This window comes from Ammodytes marinus, assembly GCF_949987685.1.
Source record: "Ammodytes marinus genome assembly, chromosome: 23".
Lineage (NCBI taxonomy): Eukaryota > Metazoa > Chordata > Actinopteri > Uranoscopiformes > Ammodytidae > Ammodytes > Ammodytes marinus.
Window position 1 is genome coordinate 6,149,251 of NC_137227.1, and position 26,961 is coordinate 6,176,211.

The 26,961-nt window shown below is 40.6% G+C and overlaps 1 protein-coding gene across 1 annotated transcript in view; it reads right to left on the minus strand.

The window, feature by feature from the left end:
- The window catches only part of dnah2 (dynein, axonemal, heavy chain 2), a gene marked incomplete at both ends in the record, with an annotated part of 72,622 nt that extends 46,144 nt beyond the window's left edge, over positions 1-26,478 (minus strand). Inside the window, 33 exons of the mRNA XM_080052418.1 lie at positions 153-278; positions 417-509; positions 1,196-1,413; positions 1,759-1,897; positions 2,209-2,389; positions 3,132-3,214; positions 4,853-5,009; positions 5,954-6,057; positions 6,324-6,485; positions 6,821-6,984; positions 10,468-10,642; positions 10,801-10,957; positions 11,741-11,941; positions 12,166-12,358; positions 12,636-12,780; positions 13,067-13,249; positions 13,468-13,603; positions 13,883-13,992; positions 14,329-14,485; positions 15,083-15,229; positions 15,497-15,711; positions 15,947-16,129; positions 17,011-17,140; positions 19,204-19,409; positions 21,456-21,543; positions 22,289-22,446; positions 23,116-23,307; positions 23,607-23,845; positions 23,932-24,042; positions 24,743-24,971; positions 25,635-25,799; positions 25,956-26,032; positions 26,472-26,478. Coding sequence (XP_079908544.1) covers positions 153-278; positions 417-509; positions 1,196-1,413; positions 1,759-1,897; positions 2,209-2,389; positions 3,132-3,214; positions 4,853-5,009; positions 5,954-6,057; positions 6,324-6,485; positions 6,821-6,984; positions 10,468-10,642; positions 10,801-10,957; positions 11,741-11,941; positions 12,166-12,358; positions 12,636-12,780; positions 13,067-13,249; positions 13,468-13,603; positions 13,883-13,992; positions 14,329-14,485; positions 15,083-15,229; positions 15,497-15,711; positions 15,947-16,129; positions 17,011-17,140; positions 19,204-19,409; positions 21,456-21,543; positions 22,289-22,446; positions 23,116-23,307; positions 23,607-23,845; positions 23,932-24,042; positions 24,743-24,971; positions 25,635-25,799; positions 25,956-26,032; positions 26,472-26,478 — 5,031 coding nt within the window. The remainder of the gene's footprint in view (positions 1-152; positions 279-416; positions 510-1,195; positions 1,414-1,758; positions 1,898-2,208; positions 2,390-3,131; positions 3,215-4,852; positions 5,010-5,953; positions 6,058-6,323; positions 6,486-6,820; positions 6,985-10,467; positions 10,643-10,800; positions 10,958-11,740; positions 11,942-12,165; positions 12,359-12,635; positions 12,781-13,066; positions 13,250-13,467; positions 13,604-13,882; positions 13,993-14,328; positions 14,486-15,082; positions 15,230-15,496; positions 15,712-15,946; positions 16,130-17,010; positions 17,141-19,203; positions 19,410-21,455; positions 21,544-22,288; positions 22,447-23,115; positions 23,308-23,606; positions 23,846-23,931; positions 24,043-24,742; positions 24,972-25,634; positions 25,800-25,955; positions 26,033-26,471) is intronic.
- Between the last annotated feature and the right edge of the window lie 483 nt (positions 26,479-26,961).

Sequence of the window (26,961 nt, forward strand, 5' to 3'; positions counted from 1 at the left end):
TTACAGTTACTATTAACAAGATTGCATTGATAAAGTTGCAGGTTATTTTTTTATGTGTTCCATTAACATTGAGTCCAGGGAATGTCACTGCATCAGTATCAGTCAGTCAATAAGAATGCAATTGATGAGGGAAGAGCCAAATAAAAAGTTACCTGTCCTGGCCATTCTCTGACCCATTTGTCTCTCTGTCCGGTCATCTTCTTCAGAGCTACAAGGCAGTCGCTCAGGCTATCCTTCAGTGTAATACGCATGGTCTTCTCAACATCGCACAGCCAAATCTACATTCACAAAAAAAAATGTTGCAAACATTCTCCATTGTAACTTCCATTATTCATTTAGCAGTCATTAGCACCTAACGCTAACATGACTACACTCTGATTTACATAACACCATGATCATAATCATCACTCCTGTACCTCCACAGGTCTGTCCAGTTGCACTCCCTGGAGGAATGAAATGAACTCCCCATCAGCAGAGAACATCCCGATGGCGTCTGGCTTACTGCCCACCTAGAGAAGACATACACAGTGGCAACTACCTGTAAGTATTGTAATGGTCCATCCCAGTCTGTATATTCCAAAAACTGTGGTTTGAGGTCCAGGTTTTGAGGCCAGTTCATTTTTGAAAATCTGACTTATATTTAAGCACATTTCTGAAATGGGGCAATAAATATAGAAAAAACATAAGTCAATAAATGCAGCATTCAGGTGCTTTTGCTACAAATATGATTTAAGAAATACCATTGAGCACAAGGTTCAATTTAAAAAGATGACTTCCCTGCCCCTCCACAGCACATAATGTGATTTAATATGATTAAATCAGCTGTTGTGCACCAGTAGATTGCACACCTTATCATGTCTTGTTTGAGGACACTGACACATTCAACACAATAACCTGCATTGAAAAAGATTCTAAAGACAAGAAACATTTCAAATACGCCTGAAAACTGAATTATGCCCATCAACAAAACATATAGCCTGTTTAACAGCTTTCCTATACACTGTGTCCTATTATAGCCATAAAGTAGAGTGGATAAGTTGCAGTAAAGAACTTTAGGTAAAGAAACACAAATCATGTGGGAGTTAAATGTGAAGTAATCTAATATTGACTAAATGGCCTCAGCAGTAGTGTAGCACAGGCCACTGTATATGCAGTGTATAGGTCCCTGTGACTGATTATTATCTAAGTTTCCTGCCTTTTCAATGCGCAGACGTGTTATGTTGTCAAAACACTTCTTCAGGTGGGGTTGCATGGCTTCTGGATTCTGTGACTGCCCTAGGATCTCCAGGACATCATCATTGGACAGGAAATAGAATCTTGGGAAGATCTGCCTCTTGGTCTCCAGGTACATGTCCAGGGCCTTCTGGATCTCCTCCAGTTTGGCACTCATCTCTGCAAGCTTCTCTGGCAAGCCTGAAGGACGGAGTAGACAGGATTAATGCTGCTTTTATTCAAATATAAATAATTAATACTTTTTCATTTGTGAATAAAGAAGCCTCTAAGAGCAGACGTCATCATCGACGGTCTTATTCTTAACAAACTAAAATCCTTCTGAACTACCCCCTACCTATATTTCAAGTAGACAGTTCGTTTCACATGAAGGATATGGATTAGACATGGGACACATTTCAAAAAAGCTTTAGACCCATCACAGTCCAAACTCCTATAGATATAAGTGTAAGTATTGAGGCAGAAAGGACGCAGTGTAAGTCCATGTACAGCAGGATCTTTAAGGAAACATAAAGTATGTTGACATACCCGGGTGGTGTGTTCCCTGCAAGGCGTTGTTATCCTTGTGGAGTCGGCTCATGATGGTCTTCCAACAACGACTAACTTCTTCAAAATCTTTGCACTCGTTAGGCAGCTGCTCCCTGATGTCCTTTCCTTGGAAAATGTTCTATGAAAATGGAGAGTGACTTTGAAAGGTTGCTGTAGTTGAAAGAGGTTAACTGCATGGCAGACATGACAGAAGGTGATGGTATTACAAATACATAACGGTAAGAATACCGAGGTTAAACAACAGAAACCGGAGAGCTATGTCTACTCAAATAAACTTTAACTCTCTAGTAAGACAACAGACAATGTGTCATCAATGTGTTCTCCATCATATGATGAATATATTCAAACTAAAAAGCCAACCATAAATCATTAAATGTGTAATAGTTAGTCCTTTTGACATAGTTTAGTGTATGATTGTGTCTTGTGTACCTCCAGATAAATCCACTGACGTTGCACAGTGAGGATCATCTCAATGACTTCCAGAACCTGGGACAGCCGACGTTCCCAGCAGTCCACCTCCCGCTCAAAGGCTCTGACAAACCGAGAGGACTTCATTGTGGACAGAATGACTTGGTTGTCCTCCAGGGCCAGGAAAACCTCCTCTGTGCCACTGGGAGAAACAGGGAGGAGGTATAAATAATCATTATTTGATTTGATATGATGAAGTCTTAAGAAAAAATAAATAATTCACAAATAATTTGAGCATAACCTTGCAAAGTAAAATTACAACTTGCTTTTCATTGGCTTCAAAAACTTGATCCTCACACTGGTTTGGCAGATACGCCAGCAGTCATTAATATAAATTTCGTTTTGCTTATTATTCAGCTCTTTTTCAAAAACTTACTCAAACATACGTTTCATTTTCAACTGATCTTTACTTTCCTCAACTCCTAAATTTTAATCTTTCTGTGTCTCCCTCCCTCCTTGCCTCTCTCTCTATTATGTTTACTGCGGGCCAGTGTCTGACTGTAGCCTTCCCCCTTGTCTAATCAGTGGCAATGGCTGGGGCTTGTAATTAGACAAGACGTCTGACTTTATGTATTTTTATACACAGCAGGTGGTCTGGGCTTTATTAATTTAACCAGCCAGGTGACAACCAATAAACACGCTCATTCTTTTCTAAATACTCCGAAAATGGTTTTACCAGACTGGATCAATCTCATTTTCTGACCATACAGCCTTGGCATTACATACATCTGTATACATACTAAACTAAATTATGAAATGATCAGATGGCAGTATTGAGGACACAAATATATAAGAGCACAAGTTGGAGTGAGTTTTATCCTGGGTTACAGTTATGATTTCTTCAACCCTCCATCCAACCCTGCCTTCAGAGCAAGCTTTCTCACCAAAGCCTGTAGTGGCCTTCATCTTTGTGAGGGGCTATTTCCAGGAGAGTTTCCTCCCATGTCTTTGTAATTCCCTCCAGACCCTTAAATATCAAACACAGAGATAAGCAAAATTAGGAAGCAACATTTGTATCGTTAACCTTGTCCAAAGGCTTAAAGCCACTACGACTAACATTGCACGTTGGCGGCCCCTTTGGACAAAAGCGGTAGTATTTTTACGACGCCAGCTGTCGTGAAGCTGTTTTCTAGCTCGTGCCGGGCGTGCGAGATTCAAATGATCAGGAAGCAATGTAGTGCATGTCCGTGTGTTGAAAGTGTGGGCACCGGACTCTTTTCGGCTCTGTGAGAGTGGTTAGTGACACAGCATCAACTAATGCCAGTCAGTGCTACACACACCTGATTGCAATGAGTTGATGCAGTGTCACCTCTCACGGAGCTGAAAGATTCCGTGTCCTCACAGAAAGCGAATGAACGAGAGAGGCAGTTAGTATGGATCACGATGAGGTAATGTGTTTATGTTGTTGTAAATAATGACTATTTCAGATGAATAATGGTCATCTGATGATGCTGGTGAGGCAAAGTAAACTTTGTTTTAGTAGGCTACCGCTCATTCATTTAGGAGTAAACACTGCAGTCTAGTTCGCTCCCGTGAAATTGTGTATACGTTGTTTGGCAACGCCCTCCCGCCCGCCTATCACTCTCCCTTTTAGCTTTTCTTCATTGCATTTTCTTTTTTTTCTTTGATGGTTCAGCCCTGTTATCAGTCATTATGACGACAAATAACTGTCTCAAACAAGGCTCCCGCTCCCCTTTCCTCACCTGGAGGGATAGGCTTCTCAAATCGCGTTGCTGCGCCACACTGAAATCTGCGACCAATACGGATATGTGACCATAGAGCATGCACACGTGAACCGAAAATCGGACTGGGTGTGCGACCAGACCAAACGCAGTAATAAAAACTATATAAAAACGTCTTTCTTTGCACTGATGGTCTCGTTTGCTGTTAAAAGGTAATTTATGATTATGAGAGGAAACACAGAGGCTGTTTAAAAGATATTTAAATGTTACTCAGAGCTGTTTTAATGATACATTGTCAGGACTAGCTAAGCAATGACAGGAAACCATCAATCTTAGCGTTTAGTGTCCCAACATCCTTTCTTTCACTCAACACAGTTTGGGTTGTCTTGTAATTTGTGCTTTTTCATGTCATTCTATTTTTTTAAATGTTTTTTCTATCATTCTATTGGAAAGGCTAATGCAGACTATGGTTGTTTACAGGCATGTCTTAAAAGAAAACACATACTTTTATGAGTAATATTAACATTAGCTTTTGATGAAGCCAGAAAAAAATGAAAGAGGGAACATTCTCAATTTAGGAATCCGACAGATTGATTATTTTTCTCAGCTGTCTTATTGGAAATACTTCCCACTTCATTACTGCACCTTTTAGGCTCTTCTCACTCACAGAATGTGTCTACAATCCAGTCCCAGTTTTTGGTTGCACAATAACATGCTGTTTTAGTCAATCGTCTGCTAGATTGTGAGTACAAATTTAATGAAAGGCACAGAGCAAATTTGCAACAGTTACACTTATGACATGGCTTGCCAATTTCCTAATGGAAACTGTGGTTAGAAGAAATAGAGGCATTAAAAGCTACAACGATGAGTATTAGTCTTCAAGGAAGACACTGGACCTATTAGATTCAAGGAAGACACTGGACCTGTTCAATGTTGAGTTCCTTGCTGGCGGCTCCAGAGATCTCACAGATCTTTTCTGTATACGTGTCCAGGCCCAGGGATATGATCTTCTCCAGGGTGAATTCAGGACTAGTTGGGTCAAAAGAGCACTGCAGCTCATCGCAGATCTGTTTCCAGTGCCTGAAAGAAATGCGGTATTGAACAATTTGACATCTTTGACATATGACATATTAATGTCATCAGTCATAACAATCTGAGATTAAGGGTGTATTCAAATATGCCGTATTTAGCTCGGTTGAAACGAACTCAGGTGCACTTCCGCCTTTGGTGAGCATCTTTCAGGCAGGTGTGAATACAGCAATCGCACTCGGGGACGGAATAAACAAGCGCTCCGAGACCCATCTGAAGAGGTAGTCTCGGTGCGTTTCCAAACGCACTCTGCTGCAGTTCGTTTGTGGTGTGAATTTGTCTGGACTCGATCTGACCCAAATGCAGGAAGCACTGTGCCTTTTCTTTTTTAATAAATTGCCGTCAGCTTCACATTATGGGAAAGTGTTGTTGTCGCCATTGTTAGGAGGTTAAGTTGTGGTTTGACCGGGAGAATATATTACATTTGATCGAGAGGACGCGTAAAAATGCTTAATGTGTTCAGTGATCAGATGAAGGAGAGGGGAGCATCTCCCGCACAGTGCAACAGGTTCACGCTGTGCAAGAAGAGTGTTTTTTTAAATTTTGCTTCCCATGTACGGGAGCGTCAATACTATCCCCGTGTCAGTTTGGAGCTGAACTGCGCCGAACTGACACCCATTCAAATGTGCCACTATCCAAAATGGAGGACAGAATGCAGCAAAGACTTGAATGGCGCTCTGGGAATTGAGCAAAAGAAATTGATGATGAGGAAACCAGACTGAGAGGAAGACCTTGGATAGGTGGCAGCGGAACAAACTTTAGATAGAGAAGACTGGACAAACAACAGTAAAAAAACTTTGGTATCGTGTTAGTCTTCCAAATAAAGACAGTGCACGATGAACTATGACTTAAATACTTGTCTTACACATATAAACATTGTAACTTTCGCAAGAGTTTTATAATACATGTAGTACGTAGATACTTTCCGTTAGTACCTGTCTCTCATGGCTGGGTTTCTCAGATCTGCAATTAGAGGGATTATCCTCTTGAACTGGTCAATCTTGTTCTTGGTGAAATTAACTATGTCCCACTCCTTATCCTGCAATCAGAGAAAAGGTCAGATCTTCACTGCAATGTACATGTGAGAGCTGCAGTGGCGTTTATTTTAGAGGTGCTGCACATTTTGTGAAATTAGCTAGATTTTGAGCATCCTGTGGAGAAAGCCATTCATTAAGCAAGTATATATTTATTTATTTATGTGTACATAATAAAATCTTACCTGAACCAGGTAAACAGTATATATTAAAGCGAAGCAGGAAGCCTAAATCTTTATCTTTTTAATGAACTCTGTTTGGCAGAACTGACCTTTAGTTCTCTCTGAAGCTTGTGGACAGTTTTGAACATCCCCTGTGCTGTGCTCTCCATGCTCTCCGTCCGCAGCGTAGAAAACTGACCAACCTTCCAGATGTTCCAATTGGCATTCCATTCCCGTGTGATATCCCAGATCTGCTGAAGATTGTCTATATCCTGTACACAGCATTCAGATGAAAAAAAAAACAATGTAAAAAATGTATTGGAACTTCCTGCATTTGATTTCATCCAGGGACCTTTGTGGCATGTGATCCCTTCTCTCTCATGTCCTGTCAATTTCCTACTACTATAAACTAACAAATACTTACATAATACATTTGTCCCTAATGTGCTAGAAAACTGCTTGCCAGTGCCACATTCACAAATGTTTAGCCAAGTTAATCACGACCACAATTCTCACAGTAACCTTCTCGATTAACTGCTCATTATGCCGAGTCTGCATAAGCTTACATAATGACAGGACAATGGTATTTTAGGACTATGAGTCAGACCTTCGTCAGTGTTCGGATGGTTTTGGAGGGAGGCTCTTCTATCTTGAAGAACCCCAACCCATGGAGGATGGTGTTCTCTTCCTGTTTTAAAGCCTCCAGTCGGTCGCGATGCTCTGCTACTTGCTTGAGGGCCAGCTCAGTGCTTAGCGCACTGTCAAATGGACCTGTAGATAGATGAGATTTGGATGGATAAACAGACATACAGACAGACAGACAGCTGCTCTCTCTTTGCGCTAGAGAACAGCCATGTAGATGGAATAACAGATTAGATACAGCCTATTGGTTCTAAAAAAAGCTTTGTATTGATTGATGGCTCAGTTAAGACAGAAGGAAAAAGGGAGGAAATACACTCATGACAATGTGGAAGTATTTATGTAATGTTGAATGTCTTGTTTTGTTTTATCTTTTGTGTGGACCCCTGAATGAATAGTTGATATTACGGTAATAACTGATAAGGGTTCCTAAGTAAAATTAAATTAAACTAGAACTGCAAGCAGTTGTGAACGGGGGCCAAGCCTCCCACGCGACTCGGGATCGGGCGTCGTCGTCCGCGGCGCCGGCCCCTCGCTTCACGGAATCCGGGGATGTAAAGTTTTTGAATGTGCGATGTTCGGTGTGGGAGTTATAGCCCCAAACGCGTTTTCTTTGCTTTTTGTGGTTTTGGTGCCCCCTATGGATGACATTCGCAAAACTGTGTTATATAGAAAGATGCAGCTCAATGTACCGAACAAGTGGATGTCAAGTTTTAGAATGTGGGATGTTCGGTTTGGGAGTTATAGACCAAAAGGCAAAACAATTGCAGTGAAAGATGCTCAAGTGGATAAGGAGATGTATACTTTTTGTGTTTTTGGCGCCCCCTTTTGGCGAAATTTTCCAATTTTTTTTGAGGATGTTCATTAGGACAGTACGACCATATTTCTAAAATATTGTCTTGATACGATGTATAGTTTTGGATTTATGATCACTTACGTACAAGGTATTACAAGGAAGCTAATCGGCGAATCTTTAAAGCGCTACCGTTTGGTCTTCCGATGGTCGTAGAAAAATTATTTGACCAACTTTTGCTCGTGGGAGTCATTAGAGCATAATGCTTTTGGTTTCTTCCAAATCGGGCGAAAACTGTAGGAGGAGTATGTTTTGGTGACTGACACAGTTTTTGCAACGTAGCAAAAAATGTATCCTATCGCAAATGGGCGTGGCCTATGTCAAAAGATGCAGCTGACTTGTGGGCATCTGTGGATATAAAGGTTTTGACTGTCGGACGTTCTGTGTGGGAGTTATAGCCTCAAACGCGTTTTCCATTGTTGTAGCGCCACCTAGTGGCCGGGATGTCTGAATTTTTTCGTCTGTGTACCAGGCACGGACCTGGATCTAGTCATGCAAGTGGCATGTCCCAGCCTTTTACGGTTTGGGCTGCAGCACCATTTTAAATAAAAAGAAGAAGAAATGATCCATATCGAAAAATCGAATCTTTAAAGCGCTAGCGTTTGGTCTTCCGATGGTTGTAGAAAAATTATTTGACCAACTTTTGCTCGTGGGAGTCGGTAGAGCATAATGCTTTTGGTTTCGTCCAAATCGGGGAAAAACTGTAGGAGGAGTATGTTTTGGTGACTGACACAGTTTTTGCGACGTAGCGAAAAATGTATATATACGGAAATGGGCGTGGCCTATCTGAAAAGATGCAGCTGACTTGTGGGCATCTGTGGATATAAAGTTTTTGACTGTCGGACTTTCGGTGTGGAAGTTATACACGTTTTCCTTTTTTTGTAGCGCCACCTAGTGGCCGGCATGTCTGAATTTTTTTGTCTGCGTACCAGGCACGGACCTGGATCTAGTCATGCAAGTGGCATGTCCCAACCCTTTACGGTTTGGGCTGCAGCACCACTTTTACAGGTGGAAGAATAATAACTAGAACTGCAAGCAGTTGTGAACGGGGGCCAAGCCTCCCACGCGACTCGGGATCGGGCGTCGTCGTCCGCGGCGCCGGCCCCTCGCTTCACGGAATCCGGGGATGTAAAGTTTTTGAATGTGGGATGTTTGGTTTGGGAGTTATAGACCAAAAGGCAAAAGTAATGGCAGAGACAGATGCTCAAGTGTGTTTTTGGCGCCCCCTTTTGGAGCAATTTAAGGAAAAAGTAGAACCAGCCTGAGAACCATAGGACAAACACATGTGTGAAGTTTGGTGTTAATAGGATAAATCGTTTTGGATTTAGGAGCAGTTTGGTTAAAGGTAGCTAATGTGCAAATCTTTAAAGCGCTACCGTTTGGTCTTCCGATGGTCGTAGAAAAATTCTTTACACAACATTTGCTCGTGGGAGTCGGTAGAGCATAATGCTTTTGGTTTCGTCGAAATCGGACAAAAACTGTAGGAGGAGTGTGTTTTGGTGACTGACACAGTTTTTGCGATGTAGCGAAAGAAAATCCCATATGCAAATGGGCGTGGCCTATCTCAAAAGATGCAGCTGACTTGTGGGCATCTGTGGATATAAAGTGTTTGACTGTGGGATGTTCGGTGTGGAAGTTATAGCCCCAAACGCGTTTTCTTTGCTTTTTGTGGTTTTGGCGCCCCCTATGGATGACATTCGCAAAATTACGTGATATAGAAATATGCGGCTCAATGTACCGAACAAGTGGATGTCAAGTTTTTGAATGTGCGATGTTCGGTTGGGGAGTTATAGCAAAATCAAATTGTCAACCTCTCCATTGTAAAGACACTTTTTTTGAATTTTCCCATTTTCCCGCCTAAAGACTTAGAAAATGGCGAAAACAGGCAAAAAAATTGAAAAACTCTTTTTTTTAATAAGTCCGGCCCACATCTGAATTTCTTGCCCATATTTTTGCCATAGGCTCAGGTATGCCCCATGATAGTCTCCCTTGAGTTTCAAGAAAATCCCTCTTTTTTTTTTTTTTTACGGATTTTCGCAAATCTTTAAAGCGCTACCGTTTGGTCTTCCGATGGTCGTAGAAGAATTATTTGACCAACTTTTGCTCGTGGGAGTTGGTAGAGCATAATGTTTTTGGTTTCGTATAAATCGGGCAAAAACTGTAGGAGGAGTATGTTTTGGTGACTGACACAGTTTTTGCGATATAGCGAAAAATCTATATATACGCAAATGGGCGTGGCCTATCTCAAAAGATGCATCTAACTTGTGTGCATCAGTGGATATAAAGTTTTTGACTGTCGGACTTTCGGTGCGGAAGTTATAGCCCAAAACGCCTTTTCCTTTGTTGTAGCGCCACCTAGTGGCCGGGATGTCTGAATTTTTTCCTCTGCGTACGTACCATGGACCTGGATAAGCCATGCAAGTGGCATGTCCCAACCCTTTACGGTTTGGGCTGCAGCACCACTTTTACGCATGGAAGAATAAGAATAAAGAATAATCCCAGCAAAAACAATAGGGTTCCCTGCCCCGCAGGGCTTGGGAACCGCGTTGCTCTGCAAAACGCGGTCCCAGCCCTTCTCGGGCTTGGCCCCCTAATAATCCCTACAAGAACAATAGGGTTCCCTGCCCCGCAGGGCTTGGGAACCGCGTTGCTCTGCAAAACGCGGTCCCAGCCCTACTCGGGCTTGGCCCCCTAATAAAAATAATGTCAATAAGTGTGTGAAAGACAGGGTTAGAGAGAGAGAGAGAGAGTGTGTGTAGGACCTGTGCTGTTGAACTCCTGCAGAGTGGTATCGATCTTCTTCGTGAACTCCTCAGAGGAGAGGATGAGGCTGTTCTTAAACTTTTCCTTGTGCTTTTGCAGCATGATGTCACTGTCAATCAACACCTGCTGGAACCACACCCACTCCCCATTCAGCACCTCACGCATATCCTGCACCTGTGGGTAAACCAAGGAATAATGTTCAGGTGTATGTGTAAGAAGACAGTACAAGTGACTCCCGGTGACGTCAGAGTTGTCTAAATTTAGCTGAAATCATTTAAGTATACAAAATCCTTAAGGGTTTATATTGGTGTATTAATGAGTGAGGAGCTTACATCCTGTTCCACTGGGACCTCGTGTTTGTCCAGGATAGCAAACTGATCATGGATGAGAGGAATTTGAGCCTCTGTCTTGGCCAAATCACCTTGGAAAGTCTCCAAGATCTTTAGGCTCTCACTAAGCTCTACCAGTGTCCGAGGGGGGTTTCTCAGCCTATACACAGACATGAAAAAAACAACAACAGTCAAACCACCTTCAGCAAAATACACATCTTATGGATCAAAAGCTTCTGTCTTTACTTCCCCATACATTCCTTCCATAATGCAAGAGGAGATTTGGATAAGTTAAATTAATAATTAAACATTTGTAAGTATTACAAATTCAACTGTTCTACTTCACGGAAAGACAACTATTGTGTACACTCAGTACACAAGTGTGTTTGTGGTGAATGATAAATGTTGGATCAGTGCGCCTGGCCTGTAGTCACAACACCTGCAGCAAATGTTGTTGGTATTGGCTTTGGGCAAGGCACCGACAAACATGTCAAGGTGGACATCTCAGTCTTTTGAACCATATATGGCAAATTTCTATTTGATAAAAGACTAACTTAGCTTTTAGTAATCTTTTACAAAAATTATTATTATTATAAAAATGATTATCTTAATTCAATAGGTTTATGTAAGAATGCCCATCCTGATCAAAACCACATATATAATCCACCAAGGCATTTACTCTTCTCACTCCATATACTATACATTTTCTTTTCATGACTTTCTTTTCTAACATAAAACCAGCCATCTTAACATATTCAACAATCTCACCTTAAAAAAATAAAAAATACTTTAAAGTGGATTCAGGATTTGAGTTGACTACCATTAACAATATTGCGACCTAGTTTCATTCCAAATGGGGAACTTTTTGTTAGATCTCTCTAAATCTCTACTGTCTGTAACACATAAATGCCCCCCCTTGAAGCCATATAATTTGACCCCCCACCTGTTGGCATTCTCTTGCATGGAGGCATGGAGTTCTTTCAGGCGTGTGCTTGCCATGTGACTTAGCAGCTGAGTGAACTTGGTTTGCATCTCACTGCAGTGCTGCACCAAGGAGGACTTGAGCGGTGAACAGTCCAGCATGACAAAGCGGATGTTCACTACCGTCTCTTCCTGTTGGACACTGTTGGCCTTTTCTGTGTACCTGGGGGTGAGAGAGAAAATGGACACAACACAGAAATGCAGAAGAAGGAGATTAGGCATGAGCACCATTCATTATGGTAAACAACACATTTTACAGATGTCTTATGATGACAAAAATCAAACAAAAGTTTACAAATAAAAACAAACACGATTAGAATCATGTGCTAGGGACTAAAGTTCAAGTAAAGAATGGCTTTAAAAAAATTAGTTATAATTGCACAGTGCCTGTGTATATCCGCATCAAAAGAAGTGACTGGCGGATTTAGCCTCTGGTAGCGTTGTATAAATGAGTCTTTGTTGATCTCCCAGATGTCCCTGTATTTATCCCAGGTCTTCAAATAGGCCTGCATGTGGCTGGCATTAGCTGTCATCCCTGCGGCAACAGCAGCCTGGATCTTCTTTATCTCTTCATCTTGCTCTGAAGGAGAAAGGAGGACCAGGGTGACAACAGGACCAAGAGCAGAATCATTGATGGATAAATATGGCCATGTATATATACAGTATATGTTTAGAAATCATTGTCTGTACTTATGTATTATACTAGGATTTCACATGCGGTATTCACCAGGTCTACATTTTCTTCATCACCCAGGGAAAACAAGTTGGATGTGCAAACTGTTACAGATTCTTGGGATAAGCAAAAACATTCTTCTGAGGGACAACTTGCAAAATGAAAATCTGAAAATACCTCTTACCTATGTTAATGTGTATCGGATTCCCCAGTGACTGTTTGCAGCAGAGAAGTTCAGGCAGTCGTTTAAATTCTGAGATGGTGCTTATAAGCTGAGGCATAATGTTCACAATCTGAGCAAGTTTTGCAAGCGTTGGGGAAAACTCAACCTGTCAAAACAAAGAGACAAACACACACACTCGGTTAGACTCTGATGGAGGAGCAACATTTAAATCTACAGCACAGTGAAAGGATTGATGACTATGTGTCTAATTATGTAAGACTAGCTCTATTATAACTACATCATTGAGCCCATGCCAATTCATGTGATACAATTTTGCTTTGCATGCACTTCAGCATACGCAAACATATCCTAATATATGTGGAAATAAATGGATATAATGTAAACAAATATATATCATATGACTTAATTAGACAAAGAAGAGTTCCTGGTACTTTTGGTGTGGTTTGGGGCGTATTCTGGCGCAGTGCTATCAGGACTTTAAACAAGGGGTTGGGTGACGTCTTGCTGTCTCCATTGATGGCCCTTGATAGCTTCTTCATTGAGCGCTTGATGTTGGTCCTGAGAGCTTCCTCTACCATGTGGTCCACCTTCTCTGTGTAGGTCACCCAGTGCTCCTGGACCTTTAACACCACAGACAAAATGTACATAAATGATTCCAATATATGGTTCTCAAAAAGAAAAGAAATAGATCCTACCTAATAGCTAGAATTGACAATGATGACAGATGACAATGTGTGTTGTCATGTTTTTCCAAGCAGTAGCTCACGTTACATTTTTCTAAAAGTGCATGAATATTTCTGATGAAATGCGACCAATACTGAATGAATGACACACAGACCTCAGGTCCATCATTAGAGAAGGTGTCGTAAATGCTGTTCATGATTTTAGTAATATCCTGGTGTGCCGTGTGTAGTATTTGGAGATAGCTCTGCTGGTGAGCCTTCTGGTCATCTTCAAACTCCAGGTTCCTAAGAATTACAACAGGAGAACCACCGAAGAAACAAAAAAGAAAGGCAATCAATGTTCATCCATTGGTTCCAAGCCGGTACAAAATCTTTTAACCCATTAGTATCCCTTTAGACAGGGTTAAGAAGCGGAGACATTGCTATTTACTTTCTGGGTGAGCTGTTAGCAATGTGGTTACACTGGCCTGTTAACATTTTAATTTTGCTTTAAGTTCTTTATTTTGTGTATTTATACATCCCCTGCAATGAGGGGAAAGTCACATACTGTATATCTGTTGTTACCTGTAGACTGTCTTTCCATCCAGTCGAACAAGCAGCATTTCACTGATCTGGCGACAGAGGTTTGAGATGGATAGATTGGATGCTTTGTAACCATCAACTATCACCTGGACCTGGAGTGTAATGGAGTGTAATGGAGTGGAGAGGAGAGAAAATCCTCAGTTATGACATTCTAATGTGGTTTACTTGCTGTGCCAAGAATAGGTTGCAGATGGGTTGAGGGCGCTCTTAGTTAATTTGGTTCTGTTCTCGAGAACATGCTGCCTGAGGAAATTAAGTCACTCAGAACTGTATCCAAGTTTTAAAGTAAACTGTAAACACCTTGCCAAAGCATTTTTCCAGGATTTTATTTTCACACCTGTTAATTATACATGTTTCTAACCCGGGGACCTGTCTGAATCTTAGAAAATGACACCTAAAAACACAAATGTGTTGCTATATGTTACAACCTTATCAACAGTCAGGAGACAGTCTTTGATGAAGACATTAGAAGCTCCTTTAGTCATCCACTGGAGCTTAGTCAGCCCTGGCTGAATTTTTTTATCCATGAAACTAATCCGTTCACGAAACAGACCCAACTCATCGGCAGACAGCATTCCAATGATTCTGAAACAAAAACGCACACACACACACACCCCCACACACACACACACACACACACACACACACACACACACACACACACACACACACACACACACACACACACACACACACACACACTTAGTACCGTAAATATGAATGTGTTTCATTTACTGGTTAAGAACTACAGTTGCTAGCAAAATTAAGTGTGTGATGTTGTCAATGTCAGCGCTAATGTGTGTTTTCCTTTGAAATCCCCTCTATTGTCAGTTGGGGTAAACATTTTTTGATAGTCTCGGCTTCATGATAAAACACACATGAGCGATTGTGATAGGCATTTATATTGCGCATCGCTGACGGGAAAAATACAAATATTCGAGGTCGGTATAGGTTGGTATAGACTGATAATAGGGAAATATCGGAAACAAATTTAAGCATTGAGGACAAAGCCAAAACAGTCATCATTACTGAAACTTCAGTTGCCTAGTCTACCATTTTTAAAGTTCTGTAACCACTGAGACATGGAGGGAAAGAAAGAAATCCTTGATATTGTGCATGCATCCCCCCTTTGTGTGTGTGAGTGTGTGTGTGTGTGTGTGTGTGTGTGTGTGTGTGTCAGACCTGTTATAGTCCCTGATCAGCAGCAGTACTCTCTCTCTCAGGCCTCTTAGTTCCTCTCTGTCCTGGTAAATGTCAGACACACACTGGGGGATCTCATACTTTAGTCGATTCCAGTAGTGGATCTCAGAGAACAAGTTTAACAGGTTGCTGGACAAGAAAACACAGATAATGAGCACAGAGCAGAACCAATTGTTTTAACATAAATGTATTGTGTATGAACATATCTCTATCTAATTGATGGCGAGAGTGTATCTACACAACCTGCATCGGCATGAGTTTAGAGTTAACACAAAGTATGGGTAAGATGTTCTATAAGTCAGTACACAGCACAGACAACAGTGTACAATGGAAGTCACTGCCTGAATGTTTACTTTATTGTGAATGCCTTGTGTATGTCATGTTTGTGTGACCAACCTGTCAAAGTTGAGTTCAAGCTTGGCGGTCTTGTCTTTGCAGCGTACCATGAGGGACTGCTCCAGTCTCTTAAGGAACTGTCCGTCCAGGTGCTGGCACCACTCGCTGAAGCATTTTCTCACAGTCTCATCCAAAACTTGGACCACCTGCTCATGAGTGAAAAATAAGTGCTTTCGACTGTATGAGTCAGGCAAGAAGTGGGCCTTCTGAAGCACCTGGAGAGGATGGAAAGAAAAAAAAAGTCAAGGAAGAAAGAGTCCAAGAATGTGCCCCAGAAGGTGGAGGTTCACCTGAGACCATGAATATTATCTATTTACATTCAACATATGGTTAAACATCTACCAAAGAAGAACCAGTTATTTACTTTACATACTGCTTTTGTGGCCGCATTAAGTACCCCTATGTTCCAAGAATAAAGGGAAAAGGATACTGTGTGTCCAATGGAATCACCTCTATGGAACTCTCTAAGCGATGTCTGAGAGCCTTCACACAGTGGGCCTGGCCTGCTACCGGGGGCATATGGTCTGAATAAGACCTTGTCCTGTGGCTCAGCTCCTTGCTGACCATTTTAAGATCCGTGTTAAAGATGTTGTACACGTCCTCCACCTTCTCTTCTGTGGTGCGCTTAATGGCCTAGAATGGAGGAGATTTGACGTAAGAGAGTGAGCTGATGAAATGTATGCAAGTATACGATTAGAAAAGGAGGGCAAGACGAAAGCAAAGCAGCAAAGAAAAAAGAGAATTAGAGTTTGAGAATCATCCTTGTACAGAATGCAACTTAAACTACAAACTGAGAAAAGTCTGAGAGCTCTTGATACAACATAACCAGGGTAAACTATAAACCAAGATTAATATGGGAAGTGTTTTTGCTCTCAGTGAAGCTCTCTTAGAACTCAGGAGAGGGACATATACTTTGGTGAAGCTTTTCCATAGCAAACTGCACAGACCAAAGTTATCTTGATTAACGGAAAGTGTCGATCAGACGCTCGCAAATGATTATTACGGAATCAATGAAAAATTGAATAGGCAATTTATTTATTTATTTTTTATATGGGCAGCTGTTGGCCTGGCGGGCCGCCTGTATAATGGTAGGGGAAACACTGGAATGTTTAGAGCAGGGGTCACCAACACAGTGCCCGCGGGCACCAGGTAGCCCGCAAGGACCATATGAGGCGCCCGCAGGCCTGTTCTAAAAATAGCATAATAATCTGTTTCCCACTTTTTTTAAGTCATTGTTGATCATTATTGTGAGAAATAATTAACATGATCAATGTCTTCACATAGATGAATATCATTAATAATAATATATAACTAAAGGCAAACTGAGCAAATTTGTTATTTCAGAAGAGTGTATCAAACTGAGTGCCCTCCGTATGACTCAGTACCCATGAAGTAGCCCTCAGGTTCAAAAAGGTTGGTGACCCCTGGTTTAGAGAGTGGTGTTAAATAAAATTGATGACTTGTGATGTAAGTGTGCATATGTGTGCATGCGTGTGTGTTTGTAGGAGAGGCACCTCTCGATAAGACATAGGCTTAAAAATATCCAGTAGCCGAACTCCTTCCTCCACTGTGTTCACCGTCTTGAAGACTGAACAAATTAGATTCTGCATCATCAATTCCAGATCCTTTACCAATGCACGGAACCTGTACACACACACACACACACACACACACACACACACACACACACACACACACACACACACACACACACACACACACACACACACACACACACACACACACACACACACACACACACACACACACACACACACACACACACACACACACACACAAACATGTGAACATATCCACAAATGATAAAACATAGGGAGGCATGGTGATAACCTGCTGAATTTACACCAGGTAACACACAAAAACAGGATCACAGACACACAAACATACATACAAAAGCACACAACTTTCAAATCATATCATACGTTTTAACATATTCAATCTTGTTTGACATAAAATTCACGGTTTAAAATCTTTAAATTGGTGTGTGTGCTCTGAGTGATGCTTGACACAAGGCAAGATATTTTGGATTCCAGAGTTAAGATCAGTAATTATGGTTATATTTTTAAGAGCTTACATTATTAAATAAAGGTCTCATATTATACACTTTTCTGTCAATATTGTATGGTTTTAAAGGTCTCTAATACGTTTTTCTTTAGTTGTTTGCTGAAAAAAACGTTCAGATAATTTATTGTAGTATGCCTCTATACCCTGATTTTCAGCTAATCTCAGGATGGCCTATTTTTGAAAACGAGCTGCAGCTCCCCTCGTTTAATATACCATCTATGAGCTCCCCCCGCCCCTGTCCGGAAGCGAAGCCATTGGCCTCGCCCTCTGTCCATAGCGTCCATAGCCCTTCCCACCGTCTTTGCCGTGCCTGTTACCACGGTTAGGTTTACCCGTGAGAAGAACCATGTGAGAAGTGCTAGTAACGCAGGAGCTCAGCCGCACTTTGAACAGTTTGACATGACCGATCCTTGTCTACATGAAATACTATGTTCATACACTGACAGCCACAAGCTAATGGAAACGGCATGTTCACGATCAAAATGCAGCAAATGATGGAGGCTACTGCGAAGCTACTCGGGGCTAACGGCTAAAAATAACACTTAAATCAGTGAAAACATTAGTTTCAAAGTTTAACTTCTACACCATTAGCTTCCAATCCTTTGTCTTGTTAAAAACGAGGCATTACTAGACAGATGTGGTTAATACAAATAGATTATTATCAGCAAAAGATGGAGGCTACTGCAAAGCTACCTCGGGAGCTAACGGCTAAAAATACCACTCAAATCAGTGAAAACATTAGTTTCAAAGTTTGACTTCTACACTATTAGCTTCCAATCCTTTGTCCTGTTAAAAACGAGGCATAAATAGACAGCTGTGGTTAATAAATAGATTAGTATGAGCTAAATCTGGATGCTTCTCCCAAAGCTAATAGCTATACACCAGTCAGGCAAAAATACCAATAAAAACATTTCTTTTAGTTTCACCGTTTGAGTAGCTTCCTATCCGTTGTGTTATTAAAAACAAGGCATTTGACTGCTGTGGTTAAGATAAATTTGTGGATTATGAGCAATCGGCTTCTGTGTTGGTTTATGCAACATTCAGCATGCTTTGCTGTACTACAGGCATCTTGTTGCTTAGCGGGGAAAACAACATGGCGGTGAAGGAATATTTTTCCAGAGGATCTCGGGCCGTGGACCAATAAGAAATAGGGGGGTGGGGTTATCATAGACTACTGCACAGGGGAAGTTTCTGGTTACTAATGTGGGGGGGGAGGGGATTCTCTCGCTATGACGACATAGCGAGAATAATTCTGCGAGAGTACATTGGGGGGAGGGGTGGAGGTTTTCAGAAAGGGGGAGAGTGAGAAAAGGAGATAGTTTTCTTTTTTTTTTTTACTTTGGCAGTCTCTAGGCACTAAGCGGACCCATATTTATGTTCAAAAACCTTGAAAAAGTGCATTTGGCATAATATGGGACCTTTAAGAGGTATGAATGCTACTTGTGGTTGAGACGTGATGTCAACTTGCATCATGAGATATGACTCATCATCACCATTGATAATTATCTATTGGCTCTATAAAAAGCCCAAACACATTGTTTGGCTTTTCAAACCATGCTAAATACTTCAGTACTAAAAAACATTAAGTTTTTTTTTAATGTGTTAAAGAGCGAGATATCTACCTGTTGAATTCATTGCACCATGTGGTGTTTTCAACATCAAGAATGCCCTTGCCCACAGAGTGTAGGTTCTGTAGGCCACGGTGGAAGGTGCCTTCTATCTCCAGGAGCGAGCGGGTTAACTCTGGTCCCTCGCAGCCACTGAAGCATGCCAGCGGCCTCTGCTGACCGTCTTCCCAACGGGCAAACTGCTGCTGGCAGTCACATACCTGAGAAAAGGCAAGCGAAATAAATATCCCAAATACCAAAACAATATGCATTGTATCAACAGTTATAGTGGGGAAAAGATGTTGTGAAAAATGTATGCATTGAAGACTTAAATATTGAAAGTCATATTCCATTGCAATATAGAAGACAATATTCACAAAGAAGCTTAGTCAACCCAATAGTGAGCATAAAGGGTGGACTTAAACGTATGAAGCCATCAAAAGCTAACCCTTAAACTGTTTTTGAAGCAGATCTGTCACAAATCACAATGGAAACAACAAATTTCGCATTCAGTTAAAGTTTAAAAAAAAAATCTAGTTGTGGTCCCAATGTGAAACCTGTTGCAATGCAATCTCACAAATATTCATGTAAGAAGTCATTATATTTAAATTTGAATTCAACATAACATTTTAGAAGACACAACATTAAGAAAATATGTTAAATGAAGAAAGATTGATCTTAGTTAAGACAGTATGAGATCCATTTTGGCAGTCGATGTTAGTGCAGTAGAGCTACATGTGTTCTCCATTACATTCAGGGCCGACGGACTGGGGGGAAAAGTGATACAGTCGTGGGGGGGCCCAAGGCAGAGGGGGGCCCATAAAAAAAAAAAAAAAAAATGTTTGTTTTTTTTGTTTTTTTAACAAGCTAAATGTGGGGCCCCGATCTTTGAAGGCCCTGAACAATGCCATTCCAAAAAAAGAAATAATTGACTGGCTCGAGATAGGCCCCTGACCCTTGCAAGGAGATCAGGGGCCTGCGCATGACTAAGGCATGTATGCGGGAGAGTAAGCAGAAGCAAGCCAACATTGAATTGAACTGGTGGCGAAAATAAACGCAGTGATGTTTCTATGGGGATATTTAGCTGTACAGAAATAAGTGCTGGCAAAGCTAGGACAGTTTAGGACTCCACATCACTGTGGCAACACAACCTATCTATCCGCTCAGACAACGCAAAGAAAAGTCTGATGAATACATGAGAGTGATGGCCCCTGCAAGTTTCAGTAAGTTTAAAGAAGTGCCACACTGTTACTGTCTTTGAAATGCATTTAGACATTTTAAGGGGAAAACACATTGTATTTATTATTTCAACTGTTGAGTTATTTGTAGAACAGCATGCTAGTGTAGGCCAACAAGATTTTTTATCTGAATTTTCAAAGCTGCTTTATTTTTATGTTTTAAATTGGGAAAGACATGTTCCAAACCGACCTGTATTTAAAAAGAAATCAAGCAAGTAGGCTAATAATAACCATTAATGAATTATAGGCTATCACATCACAGTAGGCCTATTGTCCACAATAATCACAGCCCCCCCATCCATAAAGGAACTTTAAAAAGTTGAATTTGCACTTGGTGTGCCTACACAAGTGTATGGTCTATTATTTGTATTTAGTGTGTCTGCATAGTATTGCACCAAAACAGTAGAAGTTTTCTTTAATTGTGTTTTGTACTGTCTGTAAAATTATACCTGCACATAGCAAACAGAATTGCACAACTGTATTCAAATAAACAGTTGTTAATTTCTATAGTGCGCATTGGCATCTTTGCGCTCGGCGCCGCACCTCCTGTGACCCTGGCCAGTGACCACCTTGGCTAAGACATATTATGGGTGAAACACCGGTAAAAGTAATGATTTGGTCATTCATCAGATGAAATATTGTGGAGTTGTCTGGCACAGAGAGCCATGTGTATTGTAAGACCACTTTTCAGGGGGCCCATCAGGACTTTTTGTATAGGGGCCCAGAATTTGGTGCTACGCCCCTGATTACATTTACTAAACTTCTGCATGACAATCCCATGTGTTATCTCTTTAGCGTTGTTTATTTGGAAGCTTGCCCAGTAATAATGATATATTTATTGGCAACAATAACATTTCTATTTCCAGGCAGCATCTAGCTCTATTTCATCATAAGGAAGACTTGCATAAGCATTAGTGTTTGTTTACAGGGCTGGTCACTTCATCTGACATGGATATTATGAGCATACATTTCTACACAGCTGTAGTGTTCTTCTGCATGTCAATGTGGATGAGGGAGGGAAAAAATTACCTCAAGCAGATCTTTGAACCTCTGAATGAAAGCATCGACCACCACAAAAAAGCTAGTATGGTCCAGGGTCCAGCCTTTTTGAGAATACCTAACGTAAAAACAGAGAGAGAATAAGAGCGATAGAAAGAGAGAAGGGGGATGACGGAGAAAGGGGGCAGCGGTAGAACTTCGGAAACAGGAATGAAGAGTCAGATCAGCACCTCAGGATTTTGGAGCTAGTTCTACAGCGGTCACTAAACAGGTGTAGCAGGTTGTTACACAGCAACCATCCATTCAAGTTCTTATCACATTGGAAACCTTTGATAAACTTTAACTTTACATTTCTCAGGTTGTTTTGCTTATTGCTCTCATGATGCAGTTAATTAGGTTAGTTATATAGCTCACATATCTGGAAAAAAGCCATCTATGGACTAAATTCTTTAAACTTAAAATAGCAACGAGGAACTTTCTAGCGGCACCATTGGAAAAAAGCAGTAGTGGTTTCATGACACCAGCGTGCTGGCATGTGCATTTGTTTAGGAAGCGAGTGAAAGAGAGAGAGAGAGAGAGAGATGGCAGAACCACAATCAGGTAATGTATCTATATGTTACTATGTAAGAATAAATCATTGTAATATGACGATGGTGAAGCAGATTGATCATACTACAAAAAAATATATAGGCCTATATATTTTTACCTTTACAAAATATCAATACATTTTTTCATTTAAACCATATTCAGCAGTAAATTAGGATATTTGAAGCTATACAACAATCACTTTGATCAGTTAAGAGTCCCCAGTTATATCAAGATGAAAGTGTGTTTAGTCCATACAGAGGAGAAATGTCTCCTACTTGTGGTGAATCTGTGAGGCTTGCAGGTAAATTTCCTTCCAGGACATGCAGCACTGAATACAATCGTTGAGGTTTTGCTTGCTGGATAACACGTAGCCCTCAAAGATCCTGTCCAGTGAGATGCTATGGAAGCACAGGCAGATGATCTCATTACTCATCTGCAAAACAGCAAAAAAAAAACACACTTGCCACAAATACAACCACAGGGGGACCAAGTTACAGACACTCATATCCACATTTATTACATACTCAAACGGAAGGGTATTGAGTCAACTTTACACAAAATAACTTTGTAAAATTAGGTTTTGAGTCTGCCCAAAGTTTGTTATGAGTTTATCATGGTTTTTATTTTTTAGAAAACATACTACCTCACCAGGTTTGCTGGTTGCATTCATTATGACCCCCAGATTAAAATAATCAGTCATCCCCAAATATATTTTATATCCCTGCTGAAATCCTTCTACCTAACTTTATATCTTTATTTAGTTTTATTTATTTAGTTATCTTTAGTTTATTATTCTCTCTATTGATGATGATGCCTTATCAGAACAAGACAACAAAATCCAACTGGAACTGATCTACAACTGAACGTGACATTCTGACAGCATAAGGTTATCTGCTAATGTTGCTCCACTGACTTATCTATGGAATACATGATAGCTTGTGTAACAGAACCTAAAGTAGCACTATTAATCTTATCTTAAGTATCTACAACATTGCTGTTGAGTGTGAAAGTAATATAGAGACAGAACAAAGGGGGCCAATAAAAGAAACCTGGTGTTAGTAACACTCGTCCCCATTAGTCAGCCGTACTAACGAGTGGGTACCTTGCGGAAGAGACCAGAGATCCTCTCACTGGTGTTGTAATGGACAGAGTTGACCCAGATGAGGCGAATGAGACTAACAATTTCCCGAACCTTAGGAGCAACTTCGCCAGGCTTGAGTTTGGTAAGCTCTTCGCATGGCTCCTGCAGTATGGATAGGTAGGACAGGTTCGATTGGGCCTGCAGAGAGCACTCCTGGGCAACGGACAAACCAAGGAAAGATGAAAATATGATAGATTATTATAATGATGCTTTAGTCCTGTAAACAAAATAACTCATGTCAGCAGTTAGCTCATAATAATGAGAGTCAGTGAGCAGAACTCCAGTCTGTTAGTGAGGAAGAAATGATTGAGACTACTGTCTAAAATGGAATTATCAAAGTTCACATATTTTTTGTAGCATGGAATTACAACTTTTAACATTTTAACATTGTTTTTTTAGCCTGAAGGGTAGCATTTATTGTATTATACATTTAAAATTGAGACTTGCGGTACCTGTATTTCCATGGCCAGCTTGCAGAAGCGCTGTACATAGAGAGACTTCGAGAGCAGCAAGATGTTCTGGATGTGCCTGACACCTGGCTTTTGCAGTTGCTGGCTGATGTCCAAGAGCTTGGCAGCACGAGTCTTCCAGAAGCCTATCTCCTGCAGCGGGCCACAGTTGTCCCTCATTTGAACCATTTGTTGGTCATTCAGTAGCTCCTTGATCTGATCTGTCCAGTGGATCATGACAACTAAAACGGGAAGAGCAAGTGAGTGAAAAGGCAAATAATAATAATAATGATAAAGTAAAGAAACATACAGAACTCTTCAGGCTTACTCTGCAATCTCTGTACCAGCTTCTTGTCCTTGCAGGCTTGCTCAGGGCTACATTGTAGGCCTTCCATTGGGATGTAAAGAACAGTGTTGCCCATCTTCTTATACACATCATCTGTACAAAAATAAAATACATTACATATGATAGCACGTCATGATGGCCATCCTGTACAAATTGCAACATGTGTTTTGTCGTGCTTTCCACAATTTCTGCAACCATATAAATATTGTTCTCTTATTTAAAGGCAAGAAATAGTATATTTCCCGCTGTCTACTGAAAGTTTATAAACTTATGGTCAAACCAGACATTTTAGAGTTAAACTATGGGCCGCCCTTCACTTATTATTGTTGAAAAACAAAAAAGTAGAAGATTTGAGTGATTTTGAATGGCTGCATATTGGAAATGCGCTTCGGTATTGTTAAAACAAATTCCCTAAAATGGAATGAAATAAAAAATACCAGTTATAATAATCAAATGGACAAGAAATGTCGTAAATAGAACAAGCATATCGCTAGCATTAATAAAAAGCTGATCTAAAAAGAGTCCGTGATTGTACATGGGGCGATGTGCCCCTCTTTTCATTGATGTTAAGTAACATGTGCAGAATATTAAAAGTTTCTGACATGTGAAACAGAGACTGACGGATGTCCAAAATGCTTCACAAACACTGTCAGAGCCATTTAATGACCTATCTTAGAAGACCACAAACGTGTTGCATGATCAAACAGTTACAGGAGTCAAGAAGCTTTAAAGAACTACTACAGTGTGTAGTTTTGTTAAACGGTGAACCTGTCTTTTCCTCTGAGTTACCCACCAGTTAGACTAGCAAGGAAGCAGTGCATGTTGTTGGTATAGTTGTCCTTGATGCTCTTCCCGCTATAAGTTGTGAGAGCAACTGGGGGCGCATGCAAACAGGTCATGTAATGAAGCAGCCTGTGGGTGGGATCGCCCCTCACGGTTCCAAACTGTATGGCTGCACCAAACGTCTCTGGTGTGATTATGGCTCCTGCTACGCGGCTAAAATAGCAAAGCTTATCTCTCACCTGTCAGAAAGAAAGACATTTTTTAGGAGGTGGTGAAGATAGATACAGCCCCGGAAAAAAATAAAGAGACCAGTCTGGATTTAAAAAAAATTAAAAATAAATGCTCTTAATAAAAATAAAAAATTATTGAAATTTGGTAGAAATGTCATCAGTAGTTTATATTATAAAACCAAAATATTAATTTCACTCAAACAAATGTCTATATAGGGGCGCCCTTAGCTCAGTTGGTAGGGCGTACTGCCCCCCCCGGGCCGGGCCCAGCCGCAGACCCGGGTTCAACTCCCGCCCGCGGTCGTTCTCTGCATGTCATTCCCCTCTCTGCCCATTTCACCTCTGTCTCTCTGCACTATCAATAAAGCATAAAAAAAAAAAAAAATGCCCCACAATTTTTTTTTCTATAAACAGTCAAATTAAAGACACTGAATATTTGGAGTGGTCTCTTAATTTTTTCCAGAGCTGTAGGTAAAAAATGCAGGGGTTGAATTGAAAACATTTTATAAATTGTAAAGGAGGAGAAGAGAGCACTTTTTTTCAGATAAGGTTGATGCTTTTAAGTTGTGAACAAAAGGCATTTCAACATCTCTTTTAGACATCATGCAAGTACGTGTATATTAAACTTTTAAAATGTTCAGCATTAAAAGTGAAGAGGAAAGTATACTGTACCAGTGAGGGTATGGAGAATTCCACCCGCAGCTTGCCATAGGTGTCCACATAGACCACCATGGTTGTGATAGAGGTGTCTTCAATAAATTGATCCAGAGCCCCCTCATTCTCCTTTGTCCACAAGTCTTCAGTCACACCAGGAAGTGCCACACAACGGATAAACAACTTCCATATGATGGAGAAATTAAAGGAGGAGCCCAAGGAAAAAATAAGAAAGGGGGAGAGAGAAGGGTGATTATTTAGAGGGCTTATGGACTGGTAATGGATACAAAAGTGAACATTTTAAACGGCAGTAAGATACAAACAATGACCCAGCTTTACCCGACGAAGGGCCTTAGAATAGTTGTCTTCCATTTCTTTCATAGCGTCCACCTCAGAAATGTCCACTTTCTCAGTCACTAGAAGCGAGCATTGAAAAACACAATTTACAAAAAATATTGTATCGTCATATTTACAGTAGGCTACACACCAATTTATATTTTTGAATCGTATACATTTTGTCACTGTCTCGTTAGTGAGCGGCTTCACTAGCCTAACACTAAAACGTTAATGAAGTTTTTTTTATATATATTTATTAATTCACTTGGGTTTATTTACTGTACAGTAGGCTTTTAATTATTACTTATCATATATATATATATATTTGCAGGGTTTTAAACGTGTACGACCCATTAATTATCTCAAAGTGAATCAAACGGTGTATCTTAATGGCGTATAATAACGTGAACGTCAAGTGGCTCTTCTTGGATGTTACAGACTATATCGTAATAAACATGTAGCGTTAGCTAAGCCGGCTACAACACTTTTAACGACTAACAAACTGTTTTCTTAACTTACCTGCCATTTAACAACCGTAGCAGTAAAGTCCTCACAAGCTGAGATACATGCCAACGGCAGAAGTTCGTGTATTTAACTTTCTACAAATAAACTTTTTACGGCCTTCTCTGTCTACAGGTTACATGTTTTAGGAAACGCTATTCTTTAGGAAAGCTACTTCTCTTTTCTGTGTTATTTTACTATCCCTACAGTCAAACCTGTGGCACAGTGTGCATGTCTACATGGAAACGTTTGGTTGCCAGGGTAACCCAGTAAACGATACGAGCACGTGACCGACGTTCTAAACAAGGTTGGGATTTCCGGGGAAGATGTAGGGGTTGGTCCGTCATGGGGTTAGTTTGTTTATATTATAAACAAATGAATCACATAAACACAAATGATAACTAGGCCTATAGGTATTCATAAGGCCATATACATAGGCTATGCTACATCATAGGCCATCGTTCATAAAAATAAAATATTGGATTAGGCTATAGCCTATCTAAAATCA